At 50.7% G+C, this 20,171-nt stretch overlaps 1 protein-coding gene across 1 annotated transcript; it reads right to left on the bottom strand.

The window, feature by feature from the left end:
* Positions 1 to 761: 761 nt before the first annotated feature.
* On the bottom strand, positions 762 to 12,161 carry TEDC2 (tubulin epsilon and delta complex 2). Its single transcript, XM_086473162.1, has 10 exons — positions 12,136 to 12,161; positions 11,960 to 12,058; positions 11,660 to 11,715; positions 10,512 to 11,193; positions 9,010 to 9,063; positions 6,978 to 7,062; positions 6,512 to 6,620; positions 6,199 to 6,300; positions 3,203 to 3,414; positions 762 to 984 (listed from the first exon to the last, which is right to left on the bottom strand). Exons 1-10 carry the CDS (start codon positions 12,159 to 12,161, stop codon positions 838 to 840), a joined length of 1,572 nt encoding a protein of 523 aa, XP_086329288.1. The 3' UTR covers positions 762 to 837.
* Positions 12,162 to 20,171: the final 8,010 nt, after the last annotated feature.

Genomic DNA, 20,171 nt, shown 5'->3' with positions numbered 1-20,171 from the left:
ACCCAGCCCCTCTTAGACTGCTGCCTCAGGCACCATCACTAAGATGACACAGCAAAAACACATCAGTTGTAGGCTAGGTGCAAGTCATAGAATCACTAGGTTGGAACAGACCTCTGAGATCACACAAGTCCAACCGTTGACCTACTACCACAAAAGAGCCTGGCGAGTCACGAAGCTGCTCGAAGGGGCCCTGAACCAAGCAGAGCTGTGACTGACAGGCCGGTGAGAAGGGACTGCTCCTGCTGCACCACAGCCCAGTTCAGAGCAGGCACCCACGAACCAGAGCAGTTCCGCAAGAGGCACTACTGCGTGTGGCCTGGGCTGCTGTGGGTGAAGTCATTGAAAACACCGTTAGTCAATGAATATTAGACAGTGACCGCTATAATGCTGGTTATATGCCAACTGGTGAACAGATTAACAGGGAAGCAGCAGCTCAGGTTCTCTGGATTTTGAGATGCTGGAAGGCTGTGGCCCACCCTACTGCGGCTATCTGATCAGTGTAAATCATGTTTTATTGCCTACTACACTGTCTGCATACAGACACCCGGTGTCCCGACTAAGGAAGCCAAGAAGCTAGAGCTAGCCAGAGAGAGAGACTTTGGAAGAAAAGCCAAAACCAGTGTCCATGAAGCCCTGAAGGGGCTTCATAAAACCTTAAAGCCAGCAGCCATAAAAGCAATATTAAAAAAAAACCCCACAACAGACACCCCACTCCCCCAAAAACCAGAAATGTAGTTGGACAAACAGTCAGAGTAAAAAAAAAAGGTCAACAGAAAAGATTTATTGCTTAAAACTGTCTCTGGTTATGTGAATGGCTAGCAGGAGGTTCCGTCTGGATCAGTCTGCCAGCTCATCTCTCACCAGCACAGGGAACCGCTTGCCTCCTTCACAGAGCTGCGTGTAAATCGCCCGGTACAGCTGAGCTGCAGAGGCCTCTGGGCAGAGCCTGGATCCCAGGACAGGCAGGAGTTCTGCCATCATGACCTGGACAGGAGCAAAGGAGACATGTCACCAGAGCCAGCATGTACTTTCAGGATTCCAAGTGAAGCGGCTGCATAACAAGTGAACTCTAACCAGAGCAGTATGACTAATGACATGCTAATTGATAGACAGACACTTTCTTTTATCACAGGTAACAAAGGCAGGGCTGTTCATCCTCTGCTCATGAAGTACACCAGCAGCCACCCAGCATTCCTAAAGCAGTGAGATAAACGCGGTGCTGTTCCTCTGATGCAGAGATGGCCCAACGCTGGGATGAGATCAGCATCCTGCGAGAAGCTGAAGCTGATGTTGATTGATGAGCTCTGCAACTGCCCAGTGAAGTGATTACTCACAGTAAGTTCAACCCTTCACTCACGACTGTTCCTGTCACCTTCCAGTTGGGCCACATTTAATCCAAGACAGACGGGCAAGTGGCCAACTCCAACCCAAACTGAACAAAACTGCACACCTCCCCAGTGGCACAGGCTACCGGTGATGCTAGAGCTGCCCAGCGTTCCCCGGCCTGGCCTCTGGTTTATTGAGCCTGGCTCTGATCTCAGCCCATGCCCTCAAACAACCCACTGGTCTGTTGCAGTGTATTTAACAGCACAAAGCTCTGGCATTATGACTGTGACTGACAACTCAAGCATAGGTGAACTTCCAGCCAAGGGACAAAAGTTAGCCTCTAGGTCCCCACATTTGAATCAATGCTCAGAAAGACATTTTGCCTGGGATTTTTTTTTTAATTTTTCCCAGCTGGCATTAGCTAATGAAGTCTGAGCAGCCTGCACATTAAAACCCACACACCTTACTGAACACCCTGCCTTCCCAGGAGCAGACTGGACAATGTCAGTCACCTCCCTCAAAGCATTTTTCTGTGGTGGAAACAAAGAAAGACTCAAATAGAACAGAGTACAGGGTATCTGCAGAGGATTCACTTTCCTGTTCTCCATAAATCTCTGCAGAGGGACAGGGAAACAGGACATCGCTGCTACTCTCTGGGAAGAGTTGAGCTGCAGACACAAAAGCTACCTAAGTGGAAAGTCAGCACCTGAAGGAGCACCACACTGCTCCGCTTCCTAAGAGAAAGCCGCTTCTCCTCCATCTGCCTGGTCCACTCCTGATGCATAAGAATAGAGGAAACAGGCCTTCGCCATCAGAGACAAGCTAAGAGCTACCAGAACTTATGATGATTCTTGGCATTACTCCATGGAAAGGCCACGGACAGGCTTGGCCCAGAAATATGTACATCCTTTCCCAGGGTATTTATCTTGTACCAAGTCCATTCACTTCACCTGTCCTGAGAATTTCACCTGTCTTGCACACTCTGCACAGAGCTGCTTCAGATACTCAGAGCTCATCAGCAGAAAGCACCTACTCTGACACATGTGCAAAGGAAATGGAGTCACTCAGCGAAGCACCCGGCAGCAGGCTTTGGCCACTACTTCATTTTGGGCCGATAACAATCAAAAACCTCACAACCCGTATTTCATGATTATGGCACTAAAGTCTCATTTGAGGACAGGCACCAACCTATCTTCAGCCAGAGGAAGGAGTGCTGCCAGTTATGAGTAACTCTTCCCTGGCTTACAAAAAATGGCTTTTCCAAAGCCTCTGTTATTTAGGTCAACAGCAAAGGTTAGGTCAAAGGAGCAGATGTGACTTCACAGATCTTCTTTGCCCTTTGCTGCTGCTCTGCTCAGGCTAGTGGAGGGACTGACCTCCTATCATGTTCTTACTGGCAGTCTCAGAACAGTGAAGTCAAGATCAGCAGCACAGTGGTTTGAGATTCAAAAGGAAACGAACAGACAGCAGAGAGGCTCACTACCTGGACGTCAGGCAGGACAGAACGACAGAGTGGGTGCCCTAATTGGACTGCAAAGGGCTGCCAAAAGGGGTCTTCAGGCACTACCAACAACATCCTCCACTGCCAAACTCCTTCAGAGAAGGTAAAAAAAAAAAGGCTTACCAGGAGAGGGTCAGACATTTAAAGGCCTCTGCTCTGGCCTTAACAAAAAAAGTAAGTCCATTCATCTACAAAGGAAGCAAGGCACTGATGGGACTTGGACAAAAGGCATAAACATAGAAACATCACTGGGAGAGCTCGCTGTGCTGCTGCTCTCCCACCAAGAACCCATACCCCAGCTGTTGCCCAACAATTGTCCTTTTCTTTCCCTGCTCCAGGAGCACTTCTCAAGTGCTGACACTTTTAAAGGCTCACCTTCTGTAAGGCAATTTCTTGGTGCAGCATTGACACTTGCAGCTTTAAGGCAAACAGGTCCTTCAGCTCCTGGAAACTGGAATAACAAAGGAGAGGCACAGCCAGCAGACCTGCATTGTCACAGGTCTGTCCCCTGGGAGGAACACAAGCCGGACAGCAGCTTCCTACGTCCCCAGCGCAGTCCGGGCACAGCCTCATCTGGGACTCCACAGCTGCCAGGGCAGAAGAATTGGCAGGAGGCAGGAATATACAAGTTAAATCTGTACTCGCAGAATTTGTGATCTACTTACTGTTCCGAGAAATGACTGACTAATGACATTGTATTAGCCAGGGTAAGCTCCTCATACATGGCACAATCAGGACATCTTAAGCTACAGTGTGCAGTCTCCCTCATCTCTCAGCTGCTCCCTCACCAGCTCTCCTGAAGTACAGAATCACAGAACCACAGAATGTCAGGGGTTGGAAGGGACCTCTAGAGATCACCTAGTCCAACCCCCCTACCAGGGCAGGACCACCTACAGTAGGTCACACAGGAATGCGTCCAGACGGGTTTTGAACGTCTCCAGAGAAGGAGACTCCACCACCTCTCTGGGCAGCCTGTTCCAGGGCTCTGCCACCCTCACAGGGAAAAAGTTTTTCCTTATGTTCAGGTAGAACCTCCTGCACTCCAGCTTGCACCCATTGCCCCTTGTCCTGTCATTGGCCATCACCGAGAAGAGCCCGGCTCCATCCTCCTGACACTCACCCTTTGCATATTTATAAACATTAATGGGTCACCCCTCAGTCTCCTCTTCTCCAAGCTGAAGAGCCCCAGCTCCCTCAGCCTTTCATCACAAGGGAGATGTTCCACCCCCTTAACCATCTTTGTGGCTCTGCGCTGGACTCTTTCCAGCAGTTCCCTGTCCTTCTTGACCTGAGGGGCCCAGACCTGGACACGATATTCCAGAGGGGGTCTCACCAGGGCAGAGTAGAGGGGGAGGAGAACCTCTCTTGACCTACTGACCACAGCCCTTCTAATCACTCCAGGATGCCATTGGCCTTCCTGGCCATGAGGGCACATTGCTGGCTCATGGCCATCCTGCTGCCCACCAGGACCCCCAGGTCCCTTTCCCCTACACTACTCTCTAACAGCTCAGTCCCCAGCCTGTACTGGTACATGAGGTTGTTCTTTCCCAGATGCAAGACTCTGCACTTGCCCTTGTTGTAGTTCATTAAATGTCTCCCCGCCCAGCTCTCCAGCCTGTGCAGGTCTCGCTGAATGGCAGCACAGCCTTCTGGAGTGTCAGCCACTCCTCCCAGTTCTGTGTCATCAGCAAACTTACTGAGGGTGCCCTCTGTTCTCCTGTCCAGGTCATTGACGAATATATTGAATAGTGCTGGTCCCAGTACTGACCCCTGTGGACTCCACTAGATACAGGCCTCCAACTAGACTCTGTCCCATTGACCACAACTCTCTGACTTCTTCCCTTCAACCAATTCACAATCCACCTCACTAACTGATCATCCAGACCACTCTTCCTCAGTTTAGCTGTGAGGATGCTGTGGGAGACGGTGTCAAATGCTTTACTGAAATCAAGATAAACTACATCCACCGCACTACCACCATCTATTCACCTGGATCCACCTGGTTATGTCTTCATAAAAGACTATCAGGTTGGTCAAACATGACTTCCCCTTGGTAAAACCATGTTGACTGCTCCTAATGACCCTTTTATCCTTGATAAGCCCAGAGACAGCACTGAGGATAAGTTGTCCCATCACTTTTCTGAGGATGGAGGTGAGGCTGATTGGTCAATAGCTACCTGGGTCCTCCTTCTTGCCCTTTTTGAAGGCTGGAGTGATATTTGCTTTCCTCCAGTCCTCAGCCACCTCACCTGTTCGCCATGACTTACCAATGATGACGCAGAGTGGTCTAGCAATGACTTCTGCCAGCTCCCTCAGCACCAGCGGGTGCATCCCATCAGGGCCCGTGGATTTATGTATGTCCAGCTTGTTTAACTGATCCCTAACCCAGTCTTCATCAGTCAAGTCGAACTCCTCCTTTATCCTGACTTCCTCTGGGCCCTCACGGGTCTGGGGCTCCTGCGGACAGTCCCCAGCAGTATAGACAGAGGCAAAGAAGGCATTCAGTAGCTCCACCTTCTTTGTATCCTCTGTCACCAGGGCACCCGCCTCATTCAGCCTCTGGTGTTAGTTTTGTCTGCAATGTATTTGAAGAGGCCCTTTCTGTTGTCCTTGACCTCCCTTGCAAGGTTTAACTCCAAGGAGGCCTTAGCTTTCCTAGTTGCCTCCCTACATCCTCTGACAACAGTCTTATATTCCTCCCGAGTGGCCATCCCCTCCTTCCATTATCTATAGACTCTCTTCTTCCACTTGAGTTTGCCCATCAGTTCCGTGTTTAACTATGCGGGTCTCCTGGCTCCCTTTCTTGATTTCCTACCCACTGGGATGCTCCGATCTTGAGCTTGGAAAAAGTGGTCCTTGAATATAAACCAACTATCTTGGGCCCCTTTACCTTCTAGTGCCCTGTCCCATGGGATTTCCCCTAGCAGTTGCTTGAAAAGGCCAAAGCTGGCCCTGCTGAAGTCCAGGGTTGTGATCCTGCTTGGTATTCTGTCCCTACCGCACAAGATCCTGAACTCCACCATCTCATGATCGCTGCAGCCAAGGCTGCCCTCAACCTTCACCACTTCAACCAGACCCTGCTTGTCAGCGAGTCTAAGATCCAGTAGTGCTCCTCTCCTAGTTGGCTCATCCACCATTTGCATCAGGAATCGCAGCAGCTAGAAGTCCCAAGCCTCTCCTGAACACAGATGTGTGGCCAACCGATACCACAGCTTTCTTTGCCACCAGAGACTTTTACAGGCTACATTACCATTAAGGATAACCAGGAGAAAAATTATATTGATCCAGTGTCCCACGCACAGATGGCAAACCAGTGTTCAAGCATAGCTGGGCACATTCATACCTGGCTACAAAACCAGGGAGTGGCTCACCTGCTCGCAGAAGCTGCAGCTTATGCAGGCACTGGGAAACTGTGGTTTGCAAACCCTCCAAGGTGAGAAGGCTTTCATAGTCTCTTTGGAGAGTGGGATGGTCTAGAAGAGAAGCAGAGGAAAACCAGCAGGCATGAGCATACTGAAACCTTCATCCCTGAATACCAGGTTCTAGTGCGGACTCGAGTTGACCAGCCCTCGTTTTAGGCAGGGAACACTCCTCTCCCTCACATCCAGCACATGGAACTGGAGCCCAGTGAAATCATCCTTATTGCCCCTTCTGCCCCCTCCACCCCACTTTTTTTCTCCTTACCTGCAGGCTCAGCTTCCACGTACTGGCTCAGAAGTGAGGGTACATCCTGGAGGACCTTTAATTCCTCCTCTATCTCTGCAGGACTGAAGGCCGGCAGTGGTGAACAAAACTCAACAGCAGCAGCTTAAGGAAGGTTTCACACCACCAGCTCTGTGCACTACCCTGGGCCAGGCTAGCTGGGATCAGGGGCAGAGGGCAAGCAGCCTGTGAAGAGGCACTGCAGGGGGAAGGCGAGGACAGCACAGCTGTGTATGACATGTTTGCCTTGGGCCTTGTTGGGCTGGATCAAAAGTCTGATGACTGCTTAAGAGCTGCACTATGAAAAAACCCACTTCCTAGAGACCCAGCTTGAACTCCTGTCACTGGAGGCGTAACTCTCTCCTGCCGGGAGCGCGCTGCAGAGCAACTGCATCCAGTGCCTGCCGTACCCCCCCAGGGAAGGGGGCAGTGAGCTGATAAAGGATACAGTTGTCCGAATCCTCTCTATAAAACGGTTCCTGGCAGCTGCTGCATCTGCACTTGTTTGGCAGAGATGACACCACTCCCATGCCCTGAAAATTCAAAAGGGGCAGGAGGTGGAGGAATTGTGCTCCATTGTACCAGACAGCGCCCACACTGAGCTGCAACACACCAGTATGGAATACCAGTGCTTCAATACAAGCTTCCTCCTCACCCCTCTCTTTTACAGGTTATTTACTAGCCATTACCCCCTCATTTTTGACAGCTGCTTTTAGATCAACAAGGACGCACTGCAGAAAGCATTAGACACTGCAAAACACCTATGTTATTTCTCTCCACTTGTTTTGAGTGGAAGGATTTACAGCCATCAGAAGACAGACAACACATTTCTGTAAGCAGAATGTGAACTTGCAGCACGTCACTAATTCCATTAGTGATCCTATTGCCCTACCTATTTTTTTATCCCATAAGAAACAACAAATCTTCCCTTCCTTTCTTGAGGGGTAAGCCATTTGTGTTTCTGTACACTTAACTCTGTTAGTAAGCGTGCACAAAAAGAAGAGCAGACAGGACAAATTCTTACCTTAGCTTTTACCATGCAATATACCTTCATACACCAAACTTCCTCATGACTCTCCTTTAACCTTTTTTTTTGTTTGGGACAAAGTGGTATGTTTGCCAAGCACGACAGCAATGTATCAGTATTGGGGACACAAAACACGGAGGTTTAGGGACAGTATCATGAGTAAGCTGGCCAGGACCTTATACGAGTGTCCAGTTTTTAAAAGAAAGTGTTACACAAATAATAGCGCTACCAGAGAGGTGCCTTTCACTTGCAGAGTTCAACATCCCCATTGATGCACAGTCCTCATAATATCCTTTAAGTAAAGGGCTGCTTTAACGAGCCAGTTCATCTCAGCCAGGCTCCCAAAACCTGCCGCAATAAGCGAGAGCCATCAGGAGGAAGCTTAAAACACTTATGCAGACATAGTTAGTCCTGCCTAACCCAACCATGCATGTGTCTTCTCTCCATCTGAACAGATCTTTTAAATCACGATAGAAACTACAGTTTTAGAAACACATTATGCAAAGAAATAGTGAGGTTAATGGAACAGAAATTACCAGGCAAGACACATTCCCTCTATAAGGGACCTTTAAAGCAAAGGTTATTTTCAATCGTCACCAAGCTGAAAGTAACAGTGAAGAGTGTAAAAGATGCTGAAAGGCTCAGTTTACAAGTGAAAATTAAGGGAATCGAATCTTTACAACTTGCTGAAGGGCAACTAACAAATTGGTGTCTGGCAAATGACAGTCCCCAAGAGGAGGGGGAATTCTTGAGGGTAGCACAAGGAGCTTAGCTAATTTAAAATACGGTTTAAGCTTCATATCTGGACAAACCACATAACACAAAGTCTGCTGAACTATGGCAAGATTTCTCAAAGGAAATGGTAGGAAACCCTTCCAGGTCTGGAGAGTGGACTAGAGCACCGAGTTCACCAGAAATCCAACCACCTGCACCATTGAAAATTGTAATTGGCTCTGTTTAAGAGAGTTCATCAGGACGAATGCACCTCCAACATAGCTGCAGTGCTCCCAGGCTATAGAGGCACCCCAGTAGAACAGCTGAGGTCAGCAACCAGCTGGGCACTCTTTCACTGCACGGGGTGTACAGGCACCCACCCCGCAGGGCTCCCTGCCTTCAGCAAGTACAAGGTATCAGCAGAGACTTCTGCAGCACTGTTAAACCCACGATTAAAGCATTCCAGTACCTTTACAGCTCAGGGATTAACACAGATTAGCACTCTGGAAACAAAAGTGACACTAGCAGCTAGAATAACATGGAAATACACATCCTCAGAAACAGCCTTACAGACACGCTGTATCGCACCACTCCTCCTGCTCGGAGTTCAGACCCCACACACCGTGTGGTCAGTGCCTCCCCAGGACCCACAAACTAGCCAGGTCTCCCCCATCTGACCCTGCCTCACAGCCCTTAGGCAGAGGGTAGTTCTGGGCTGGACTGATCAGGCTGGGCTTACCTGGAGTTCCTGGAATAGGCTTTCCTGTATGGAAGGGGTAGCTTCAGGTGGCATCTGCAAAACAAGAGAAGCATCAACCCTGACTGCCAGAGAGCAGTGGAGCCTTGTCTTCAAACAGAGAAAATGAAATTTTGTCTACATTTGAAAGTAATTTAGCTGTAATAGAAGATGTCAGCGACCCTGGAAATTGAATCCACCACTGCCTTCAGCCTGCCCTCACAGAGGAGGATCAGTCTGCTCATTCACTTCCACAAGCATCACTGAGCTGATGTGGGAGAGCACACACATCCTACCACCAGCCATCAGAGGTTCAGCCAAGCTGACGAGCTGGGAGCAAAGCCCTGACAAGGCAGAGCACAGACTTGGAAACAACACATGCAGGGAAGTGGATCGATACAGGCATGAGCATAAGCAGATCTCCCTGACCCTGCTGCCATACCTGAGCACAACAAGGCAGCTTTGCCTCAAAGAAATGGGAAAGGGACATTTCAGCTTCCTCTGGGAATATGCATCTTAACCCCAATCTAAGTAGAATAATCCCTAACTTGTTATTGCAAAAATATGTGGGTTGGCAGTTACAGCTAGAGTCCCATGCAGACTATGAACTCAAGGCCAGAGTTGGGATTTTAAGTAAACAAACATTTGAATTCAAATTCCTGTTCCCCCAGCAACTGTCACTCAGTGTCCTGTGTCTGTTCCAACACCCTGTTAACAGTAATAACTTCCTGCACAAACACAAGAGTTGTGTTGTGGCAGCTATTTCTTAACATTTTCTAGGGACAGGTATATCAGACCTGAACTTCACTGTTTCTTTAAAGCAAAGAGGACACAGAAACGAACATAGAAATTAATTAAACAAAACAGACTGGTCTGAATGCAAAGCCAATCTTTTAAGTTATTTTGCCACTTTTCCACAGAGAATCTCAGTTACACCCACTTCATAATTCTTCCTACAACAAACACTCAAAACAACTGCATTCTACTCAATACCCATTTGTGTAGTTACGTGGGCAGTATCTTACAGGTTCAAGGGGACAGTATTGAACCCAGACGCCATCTCTCTCCAAACAGCATTTGGCATATGCTTTTTTTTTTTAAGAGAGAGAGAACTCATGCATTATGTATTATCATTGTGTAAAAAAGAAAAGAAAAAAAAATTTAAAAATCAATATGCCGTAATAGAAAGTGCACTCAGAGGATAACTAGAGCTCAAGAAAGCTCTATAGAGGCAACTTTCCAAAACAGTCACAGGGGGCTATAAAATATCAAAAGGCTTAATTAAAAGACTATCAAAGTACCAGCCACCCAAGAGTAAGCCTTTAAAATGAAAACACTTAGTCACAATAAAGGCTTTTAAACTGTAAAGGATTCTTCCTCCTGAGAAGGATCTGAGGAGCAGTGAAACCAAGCTGGTTCCCACAGAGCAGCAGGAGAGACCAGGCTTTGCAGTCGTGCTACCAACATGACACAGAAAACAGAGGCACCCATCTCTCAGCACTTACCCCTTTTCCTGCAGGGTGACTGTCCGAGGTGAGGTGCTCCTTCCCAACGCACTTTCAGTTGTAAGGTCCTCCTTTTTGCTGGACTCTCCCAGGAAACCACAACTTTTCTTCCCTGCATCAAATAACCGCTTGCCAGCGGCTACAGAGTTCTTTCCCTCAGCTGAATCCCCCACAGAAAAGCTTTGCTGCTCATTCAGGCCAGATTTGGACAAGCCAGGCATCTTTTGGGGTTCAGCTGGAACACAGACCTCTCTGTCACTGGCACTGCTTGCTGTCCTAGGAGTCCTTCCTTGCTTGCAAGCCACCCCTTTTGAGGAGCTCTTCCCAGTTGTCCTGGGACCTTGAGAAACACATCTGGCTGGGGCTTTCCTTTGCAGTTTTTTCACATCTGGGTCAGTTCTGTAAGGGGCTCTTAGCTTGTATGGAGAGTGCTTCTTCAAAGAGGCAGGCTTTTTTCTCACAGTTCTCACCTTTGTACTCTCAGAAACATCCTCAAGAGGTAGAGGCACCTGCTGCTCTTCAGCATTCTTCAGAGCAGGTCCCTCACCTGCAGATTTCTCTTCTGCAGTTCCCTGGGCCTCTAATGGAGCTTTCAAGACACTTTTCCTGACTTTCAGTGCCTTCTCTAAGGCCCTGTTCAGCAGTTCCAGCTCCTCCAGCTCCTCAGGCGAAGGCTTGTTCTCTGCAAGAGGAGGAGACGTATCAGAAGGTCCAAAGCTGGATCTTCCTCATTTGTCTCTACACTAACTTGCTCTTCCAGGTGCCACAGGAAACTGAACACTGAATGGCACAGCGGGTATTTTTGGCCACACTCCCACAGCAACTACACCAAGGATGTGGGCAGGATTGCCAAAAGCCTTGAAGACCCAGGATAGATGCAAGTTATGGAAGAAGAGAGTTCTCCCAAGTGAATCTCACCTTCATCAGCAAGTGCCAACCACCGTATCTCGGTCAGGCCCACAGACACTTTGCTGCTGGCCTTGGTTACCGTGGCATGACTCCAAGTTAAAACCAAAGAGGAAAGCGGGGGCAAAAAAGGTAGAAGGAGGCTTCAAGTCAACGCAGAGCACTGGAAGGACTCCTAACACCGAAGCTGGCCCAAGCCTGTGTGACATGAGAAGACACCAGGCCGAGAGGGAAGCGCTCACCGTGTCCGCTGCTGGAGCCGGCCTCTGGCTGCAGCTGCTCCTCTTCTTCGCTGCACCTGGGGCGCAGGGGGGGAACACAGCGCCGTGAACCGATGGTTCAGCTTCCCCCATGGCCCCTGGGGCCTCCGGCCTGGCTCCGGGGACACAAGCGCCCGCCCTGCCGGCACCAGCGATCCCGGAGCCCCGGCCGAGCCCGTCCAGGCTCCACCGCCTCCCTCCCGGCCCAGGTTCGGGGCAGGGCGGCCCGGGGTAGCCCGCGGGGCGGGGGTCGGGCCCGGCCCGACGCGGGGCCGCACTCACCAGCGCTGCAGGAGGGCCCGGCTCCGCGCCGCCCGCTGCTCCAGCTCCCGCCGCCGCTCCGCGCCTTCGCCCAGCGCCGCCGCCAGCGCCGCCGCCAACCTGCAAGGCCCAGCGCCGTCAGCGGCCCGCCGGGGCCCGCCCGCCGGCCCGGCCCGCCCCCGCCGCCCCGCTCTCACCGTAGGCCGCAGCCCGCGGGCAGCATCGCTCCACTCCGGCCCGCTCCGCTCCGGCTGGGTCCTGCCCGCTGCAGCGGGCCGCCCCGCGCGCCGCCCCGCAGGAACCCGCTCAACGCAGCGCCGGCGCTCGCGTTCCTTACCGCCCTGCCAGGACCTGCGGGGCGGGGCGCGTCCCCGCGCGCGACCGGGCGGGCGCTGAGGGGAAGGGCGGGAGCGGCGCCGTCGCCGGGCAGCAGCAAGACCCGCCGCTCCGCCTGCCGCCCTGGGCTTTGGGGGCTGCATGCCTGCCCAGGGGGGGGCGGGCGAGCGAGCGCCGGAGGTCCACGGGCCCCGCTTGCCCTGGGGAAGCCGCTTGTCCGTCGGGTGGGTTCCGCACTTCCCGCTCTTCCTCGGCAGCGCCTCTCTGAGGGCGGGCGGGCGGCGCAGGAAGCGCTCGCAGAGCAGCCCCGACCCAGCGGCGTCTTGTAGCCGCTCCCTCCTGAGGGCCAGAGCATAAATGAGATTTTATTTCTCTCAGCCTTCGCTGTGGCTCGCCACCGAGGTTGGAGGCACTCGGGAAGAGGCGGCGCGCAGCCCACCCGGCGCTGGGGGCGGCTGGAGCCCCCCAGGACCCGCTGCACCAGGCCCGCGGAGGTTAAAGCCGGGCTGTCACAGGGATCCCTAGGCGTGCTGGGTCAGCGCAGGGAGAGCAGAAAGGCCAACGGCCCAGCACCCTCTCAGAGACGCTGCAAACTGCTTCTGCGGCCTTTGGCTTGCATCAGCCAAGAGGCAAATTTGTGGGTTTTTTGATGAAGAGAGGAATCTGCCTTGTTCAGCGCATGTGGAAGCTGCCTAGTTGGTTATGCGATCTCTGTTGATAGATGAAGGCTGCTGGGATCCTGTCAGGAACACAGCTATTGCTGCGGAGGGGCGCACTGAGGAGCACGGTTCTCCAAAAGTGCCCATAGCTGGCACTTGGCGGTGCCTGGTACAGGCAGCTGAGGAGCAGGAATCCAGTCCTCCCCCCTTGTGCAGAATAAAAATATAAAATAACAAAAATTTAGAAAGTAGGAAAGAAGTGATTCTTTACCTGTGAGGCCCCAATCTTCAGATTGACATTTTCATGATTTCTCTGTGGCCCCATGACCACAGACTCTTCTAAAGAGAAAAAGAGGATTCCAGGTGACTCATGGAGACAGCACTTTAAAACCCTTTATAAAACATGACGAACATAATAAAATCATGGTATTGATCGCGCTGTGCATTGTGGGTTTTCCACAGTCACCATTACAACATAGTCCCTGTGTAATTTGCACGTTTGGCATGTGCAAAGAATAATTTTTCTTTCTCCAGAGTTTGCAACAGAATCTGAGAATTAGGCTGGCCCTTCCTGCTGTGTATCTTGTAAATAAGTGTGAGTTCACTGGCAAAACCCTGTTAGCAATTCTGCTTTCGAGGCACAAGCCGAGACAGAGTCCAGCCCTGCCTAAGTGGGCTCAGCAGGGCTAAGGGGAATATCAAACACTCAGAAAACACTTTAATCAGTAAAGCCAACAGCTGTAATTCTGTGAGCCCTGCCGCCGAGCGAGCGCAGCAGTGGGACAAGAAGGGCTCGCTGTCAGACAGCTGCTTCTCTAAGTTGCCTGACTGTCTTTTCCTTCCGCAAGGTCCCTGCTGGATTTACTGGTTGGACAAATAGGGGCTTGACTCCGAATATCCGGATTTGCTATAATTTGCGCTTTGGAGCAAACAAGAAGTGGTCCCTAAGGTGGTTTTGGCTGAACAGATTGCTTCATCTCGACTCCAAGTGCATGAAGCTGCTTGTGTTTCCTTCCTTTTGGCAGAATTATCGCCGTGGTTTTCTTCCGATAAGGTTTAAAGGCCCGTGTTTGCTGGGGCGTCTGCGGGGGCTGCAGCCCGGTGCTGCGTGGTGCCTGCCCGGGGTCTGCTGCTGGGTGGGAAGGGCCCCGCAGGTGCAGTTTTACTTCAGCTCAGCAGAGGGCCGAGTGCTGCTGCAGCTGCCAGCACCTCCCGGTGCTCTGGAAGAACACGGCCGGGCGACGGGAGTTAGAGATCTCATTCGGCACCTGGATGCTATTGACATTTAGGCACTCAAAACCAACCACAACAGGGATCGGACTGCTGTAATCCAGGCGAGTCACCTGAGGCCTGACGCCTGCTGAGCAGGTGACTGACACCACCAGCTTTTGCGTCAAGTCTCTGTGGTTTAGACATGCTAAAAAAAGGAAGATCCCTGAAACCCAAGAAACCCTTTGTGTTGGAGATGAACCAGGCACACAACCCCTCCTGAACCTCTGGCTTTGCGCAAGCGGTAAGATTCCTGCTGATGGACAAGAAAGCTTTAACGCGGGCCCTTTGTCGTTAATCTGCACCTCGCTGGGAAGAAGGAGGACAGGTGACCATTTGCATGTTGCCTCTGGATCGAGGTCAGGGTTAGGCAAGTGCTGCTGCCACTGCAAAATTAGGAGGGGCAGCACTCCGGGTGGTGGAGAGGGCGAGACTGGAACTGCCCCTTCCAACCACAGCGAGTGCTGCGCTGGTTAAACTGTGGGGTGAAACCACGGCGCAAGAGTTGGGGTGAGGTGATGATTAGCAGGTGGATAGCAGAAACTTTCTGGCAGAGGTAAAACCACTGCGCTGCTGACGCTTGGGGCTCAAAGCATGCCTGCATCTGACACACAGCCTAGCTGCTGCAAGAGCTCCCTCCCTGCTCTGGCCTGCCCCTCTCCCACTACTGTCCACACCTCCTCTATGGGCTTTGGCTGCCTCATCTTCTGGTGAGTCTTGCAACAGGGCAGCTGCTGGGTAAACCACACCTTCTCTTGTGGGTGGTTGGCTTTCCAGGGGATCATCTGGCAAACCCAGATGAGGAAAAAGTCCAAGGTATTTGTATCTGACTCTTTTCACTGGCAGCAGCTCGGGCTAGAAGGGGTAAAGGCAGCAAAGAGCCATATTCTGCTGAGCCCTGACCCAGCACAGACCTGTTCTGGCACGACTGGCACAGGAGATGTTTATGCCAGGGGTTGGATTTTGAGCTAACAGAGTCTGAACTATGGTTCTGCTTCATGACATTGCTTGCTGGGAAAATGCTGGGGCGCCACACACATGCTAAATAACGTTTAAACTGGTGAAAATTGCTACTTATTTACAAAAGATATGTAGGTTAAAATCCCTGTGCAATGTACAAGTGGCAGCTGCTGGTAGTCACAGCTCTGCCACCAGTCCTGCCACCACTGGTCCCTGCAGTGATGAGGCGTTTTGCATAGATGAGATGTAGGGGAAGTCACCGTCTCAGCACTCGGTGCTTAGGCTGACAGGTGCCAGGTGATATTCTGCAATCCATATTTTTTACTGAGAGCCCAGCTGTCAAATACCTGTAGGCTACTGAAAATAAGTTGTCCAGGTGCTTGGATCTCCTGCTGGGTGCCTAAAGCCCTTTGAAAACCCTGCCCATAGTCCATCATGGTAGGACTCCCTAGGGTAAAATTCAAGTAGGCATCTCACTTCGATGAACACCAAGAAGAAAAAAAAGAAGCAGGAGATAAACTTCATCATTAATAAACATACCCACACTTTCTTTATTATATTCCACAAGCTATGCTCCTCCTTGTGCTGACCATGGAGATCAAGGCTATCTGCTGAGCTGACATAGGAAAATCCTCCCTGTATGTACCAGGGTAATGTCCTAGATAAACTCTCCAGGTTCTGGGGAGGTACCTTAAAGACTGAGGAACTGATTCACACTTTTCTGTGGGTCCCAAACCATTCTTGTTTGAGCCAAGGAAGAGGAAAATCTCCTAATATTTCCAATGTAAGCCTGAGGATGTTGCTATGCTGCTGGAAAAATGCATAAATATCCAAAGATCCTTCTTCAGCTCTTGTCATTTCTTTGGAGCAAAGACTCCAGGAAATGAATCTGTGGGAAATACAGGTTATAAATAGATTCCCAGACCCTGTATCTTGCTGCGGCTAAAATCCCTGCAGAATTCACATGGCTATCAGCAAGATGGGGTGGGAAGGGGGTGTGAATTGTCTTGGGGAGAGGCTGTCTTGTGGCACATAGCCACTGGAAGTGAAGGGTGTCAGTGTGCAGGGGCACATTGACCTTGCTGGGGCACCCAGGCGGTGCTGTGTCCAGCCAGCCAGCAGGCAGATTCCCAAGCTGCAGGTCACAGGCTACAGGAGTTTGTAAAATCAGGACAAGCATCAGCTTTGTAAAACTGTCTAGGTGGAAAACGCTGACAGCAGGGACTCTTATAGGGAAATACTCTACTCTCTATCCTCACCTTCTTCCTACACTGAAGGTTATGTTTTATCAGGCCTCTTTAAAACAAAACAGGGAGGTTGAAAGTCTTATATGTGTGAAACCATGAAAGAGACGGGGCTACAGTATGTACCTGAGTCGGAAAAGAGTACAGCTGAGGTTCCCGGGAAGATCCAGAAAGAAAAGAGAAGGTCTTTCCAACCGTGGTCTCCTGAGGCACGAGTGTCCATACACCAACCTGGAGTTTGGGTTAGGGGAAAACCCAGGGTGGGGAGTCCAGGGCTCTGGCAGCTGGATTTCTCTGCTGTGTGTTACCTTGGGCTCCAGCAGCACTTGCACTGGATGCGGCCATGAGGTGGGCTGCAGCTCACTCACTGGGACCACACTCACACGAGCTGGTGGGATGAGCCTTGCTCCAGAGGCTCTGACTTCAGCACTGGAGCACAGAGCAGGCAGTGGGCCGGGAAGGGAGGATCTGCTGTCCCGCCAATGGCAGAGGCTGAAGCTCTGGCCCACGGAGCGGGTGATCCCTACCCAGGCTGCGCAGCTCCTGGTATGGCTCTCAAGAGATGCTGTTTGGCCATGTGGGTGGAAGGAAGTGAGGTGCTGTGGTTTGGGAGGAAACCAGGGTTTCAGCAAGGAGAGCTGTGCTGTAGAGTGACGCTTGGGGACAGGGAAAGCTACAAATCTGGAGATTTGGCCAGGGTGTTTGGAAAACATTTGCAGCGATTCATCACGCAGCCGCTGTGAACACCATGTGCTGGAGCGTTCTGCCTCTGGCTGCCGTGTTACTCTGCCAGTGTTTTTTTTAACGTGCTACAGTAACAACGGTGTCTTTCCTCCCATGTCCCAGGAGAAAATGATGCATTTAACACATGCAGGTCCCCATAAAACCAGGCCAGCCATTTGTATGCCACAGGGGAAGCAGTGGATTAATCCCCTGCCTGGGGAGTGAATTTGTTAAAGATCATCACATTAGCACATTTCCAAAATCCCCAACCCAAGCTGAGGTCTTAGTTCACACCAAATGAAAGCGATGGCCCTCGGAGCTGTCAGACAAGGAAAGGGTCTTGTCCAGTTGTTTGCAGAGAGTTCCCGTACTGCAAAGGTATTTATGGGGCTGTTTTGCCCTTGGGGCTTCTCACTAGCTGATTTACAGTCTGGGAAAATGCAGCCAACTGGAAACCTGAGGGGTCCTTCCTTTTTTCTCTGATCTTCTCACAGTATGGATTCTTGTGAAAAGGAGGAGATGGGGCTCCTGTGGGACAAAGAGCTCCCACCCATGGACCAGGGCTGCTTCTGCTGAGGGCTCATGCACTGAGGCTCAGAACAGTGTCGGGCAGACTTCTGAAACACCTGCAGTAATTCATCAAAGTTCTCACAAACGGCATGTTCATCCACATCTCCCCAAACATCATTGACTCTGGGCTGCTTCACTTATGACGGCAGGAGAGAGACCCTCCTGTGTGAGCCCTGCCGCTGCAAAGGAGAGACTCGCTGCAGCTGTGGTCTGAGAGAGCCCCAGCGAGCAGACTCCCTCAAAGTGAGCCACTTCTTCACCCAGTGTATGTTTCTGTGCCAGAAAGCCTGAAACAGTCCTGCTAGAGAGCATCACTGTGAGAACTGCCTGACCACTTGGTGCTCTGAGTGTTTGCACACTAGCAGTTGACTCCCTGGGAAGTGCAGCTCCCAGGGATGGGGGGTGAACCCTGGGCCCATTGCCACTGGAGGCTGCAGATGCCAAAGGTTGCATGGGTTAAAAGCAAAAAAAGGGAAGCTAATAGCAAAACTCATGGGAAAAAAACACCAATGGGAATGAAATGCAAAGATCTGAGCTCTGGGGAAGGAGGTCTCTCATCCCCAGTTTGCCAGGGAAATAACGCTACGCTGCCTGGTTGCATGATTTGTCCTGCGCTTCGCGTAATCCATATGGCTGGTGACCCTGAACTGCCTGTCTGTCACAGAGTACGCCGTGAGCAGCCTCTGGCCCATACATTCATGAACGGGAACACGAAGGCTAGGGTGGTGGGTACATGGGCCGCGCTGGCAATTGACCCCGAGCCTCTGACCTGAGCGAGCTCAGGCTCTGTCTGATGCTGAGTTTGAGTCAGCCCCATGGGTGATGGAGAGGAGTGAGGGCCAAAGACAAAGCTTTTCCTGTTTCTCTCAGAGTTGCTAGTAAAGTGTACAACAAATTTATTTTCCCCTCTGCTGTTGTAACACTCCTGGATAAAGGCTGAAATGCTGCTGACACTCTGCTTGTTAGAGAAAGTTCAAATATGGGACATACAACCCTTGGAGAGGCAAGGCTTCCCAGTCAGACACATTTACATTTATTCCCAGTTGTCTTCCTTCCAGTTGAAGAAAGGAAAACCTTTAACCTTGACAGGGCCTATCTTCTCCCATCTCAAGATATTTTTGGCCAGGACAGTGAGGGTTGTTTTGCCATCCTTGTTTGGGAAGTGTCTGTGCAGTGGGATGGAGGAGAGCTCAGGCGGGCTCAGCCTGGCCACCCTGCTGCCCCACTGCCTCTGCCAGCTCTGTGGGCATTGGGCTGTGGAGCACATAAGGAAAGAGCTTACTGTGGCCCCATGCTCCCTCTCTGCCCAGAACCAGCAACTGGTCAAACTGGGTGCTGCTGCAGCAGTGGCTCTGTGGCTATTGCCCAGGCACCGGGCTGACTGCTGACGGAGACAATGCCTGCTGTGTGGTGAGCAGGGCCTGGTGTAACCACCCATCCTCTTGGCTGGAGCGGTCCATACTCCTGTAGTACAGAAGAGCAAAACTGGTGAAAGTCCAAAGGTTTGGAAAACAACTTGATGCCAGGTACAAAAAAGAAGAGACCTGGCAGTAACTGTACAAATAAATCTGCTTCAGCGCTTACTGAAATGGAACATATACTGAGAGAGAAAAACCTCCAGACACTCCTATATCCATGTAAACAGAGATCCACATGGTCAGAGTCCACTGGGCTGTTCTGGAGGCAAAGAAAGGATAATAAGCCACGGCTTTATGAACTGCTTTGTCCTAATAGCTCTTTTATTATTTTCCCTGTTTAGTTAATAATTAGGACTTAGAGAAGGGAAATGCCAGTTCTGAGTCTATGGTGTGGTGACTGATGCTAGGAGAGGTTGCAGTAATATATTTAGATTTTAATAGAGCATTTGACATTGTGTCTCAAAGTCTTCTACGCAAAACAGATTAAGGCAGGCTATATGTGAAAGCTAATGATGGAAAAGACTGCATCAGGTGGAGGAAGGTATCTAAGTTTCTACAAATATCGCTGCCAGGTTAAGATCTGATTAATCAGTTCAGACTAACATCAGCTTAACAGCATCTTTATCTTTGCTGCTGGTCTCAGAAAAGACCTTTCAGCTCCACGCCATCACATCATCTATCGCATTTGATGAGCTCCGTCCTGTTCCCTGTGGGCAGCAATCACGCTCAGAATTGAGCTTGTTGTTTTCCTTTATTAAGTTTCAACTTCCTCTTCTAGGATTCAAAAATTACTGCAAGACTCCATGCACTGGAAATCTCTTTTTCATTACTCCTGAACTTAATTGAAGACATAAGACAGAGTTTTTCAGGGCACTTTCAGCTAGAAAGATTTCCAAATTCAGCTGTCTGTTTTTCGTCTCTCTGAGTGCATTCAGCTGAAACTGAGTAAGAATCTTTCATATCAAGCGATTTTGAAATGTTCCAGATATGCAGACACATGCATATCATCTCTGGAAGGACTCCTGATTTCTACCCATATCTCACACTCAGTTTC

Source organism: Leptosomus discolor, chromosome 14 (genome assembly GCF_034619465.1).
Source record: "Leptosomus discolor isolate bLepDis1 chromosome 14, bLepDis1.hap2, whole genome shotgun sequence".
Classification (NCBI taxonomy): Eukaryota; Metazoa; Chordata; class Aves; order Leptosomiformes; family Leptosomidae; genus Leptosomus; species Leptosomus discolor.
This window is presented reverse-complemented; position numbering and strand designations above follow the sequence as displayed.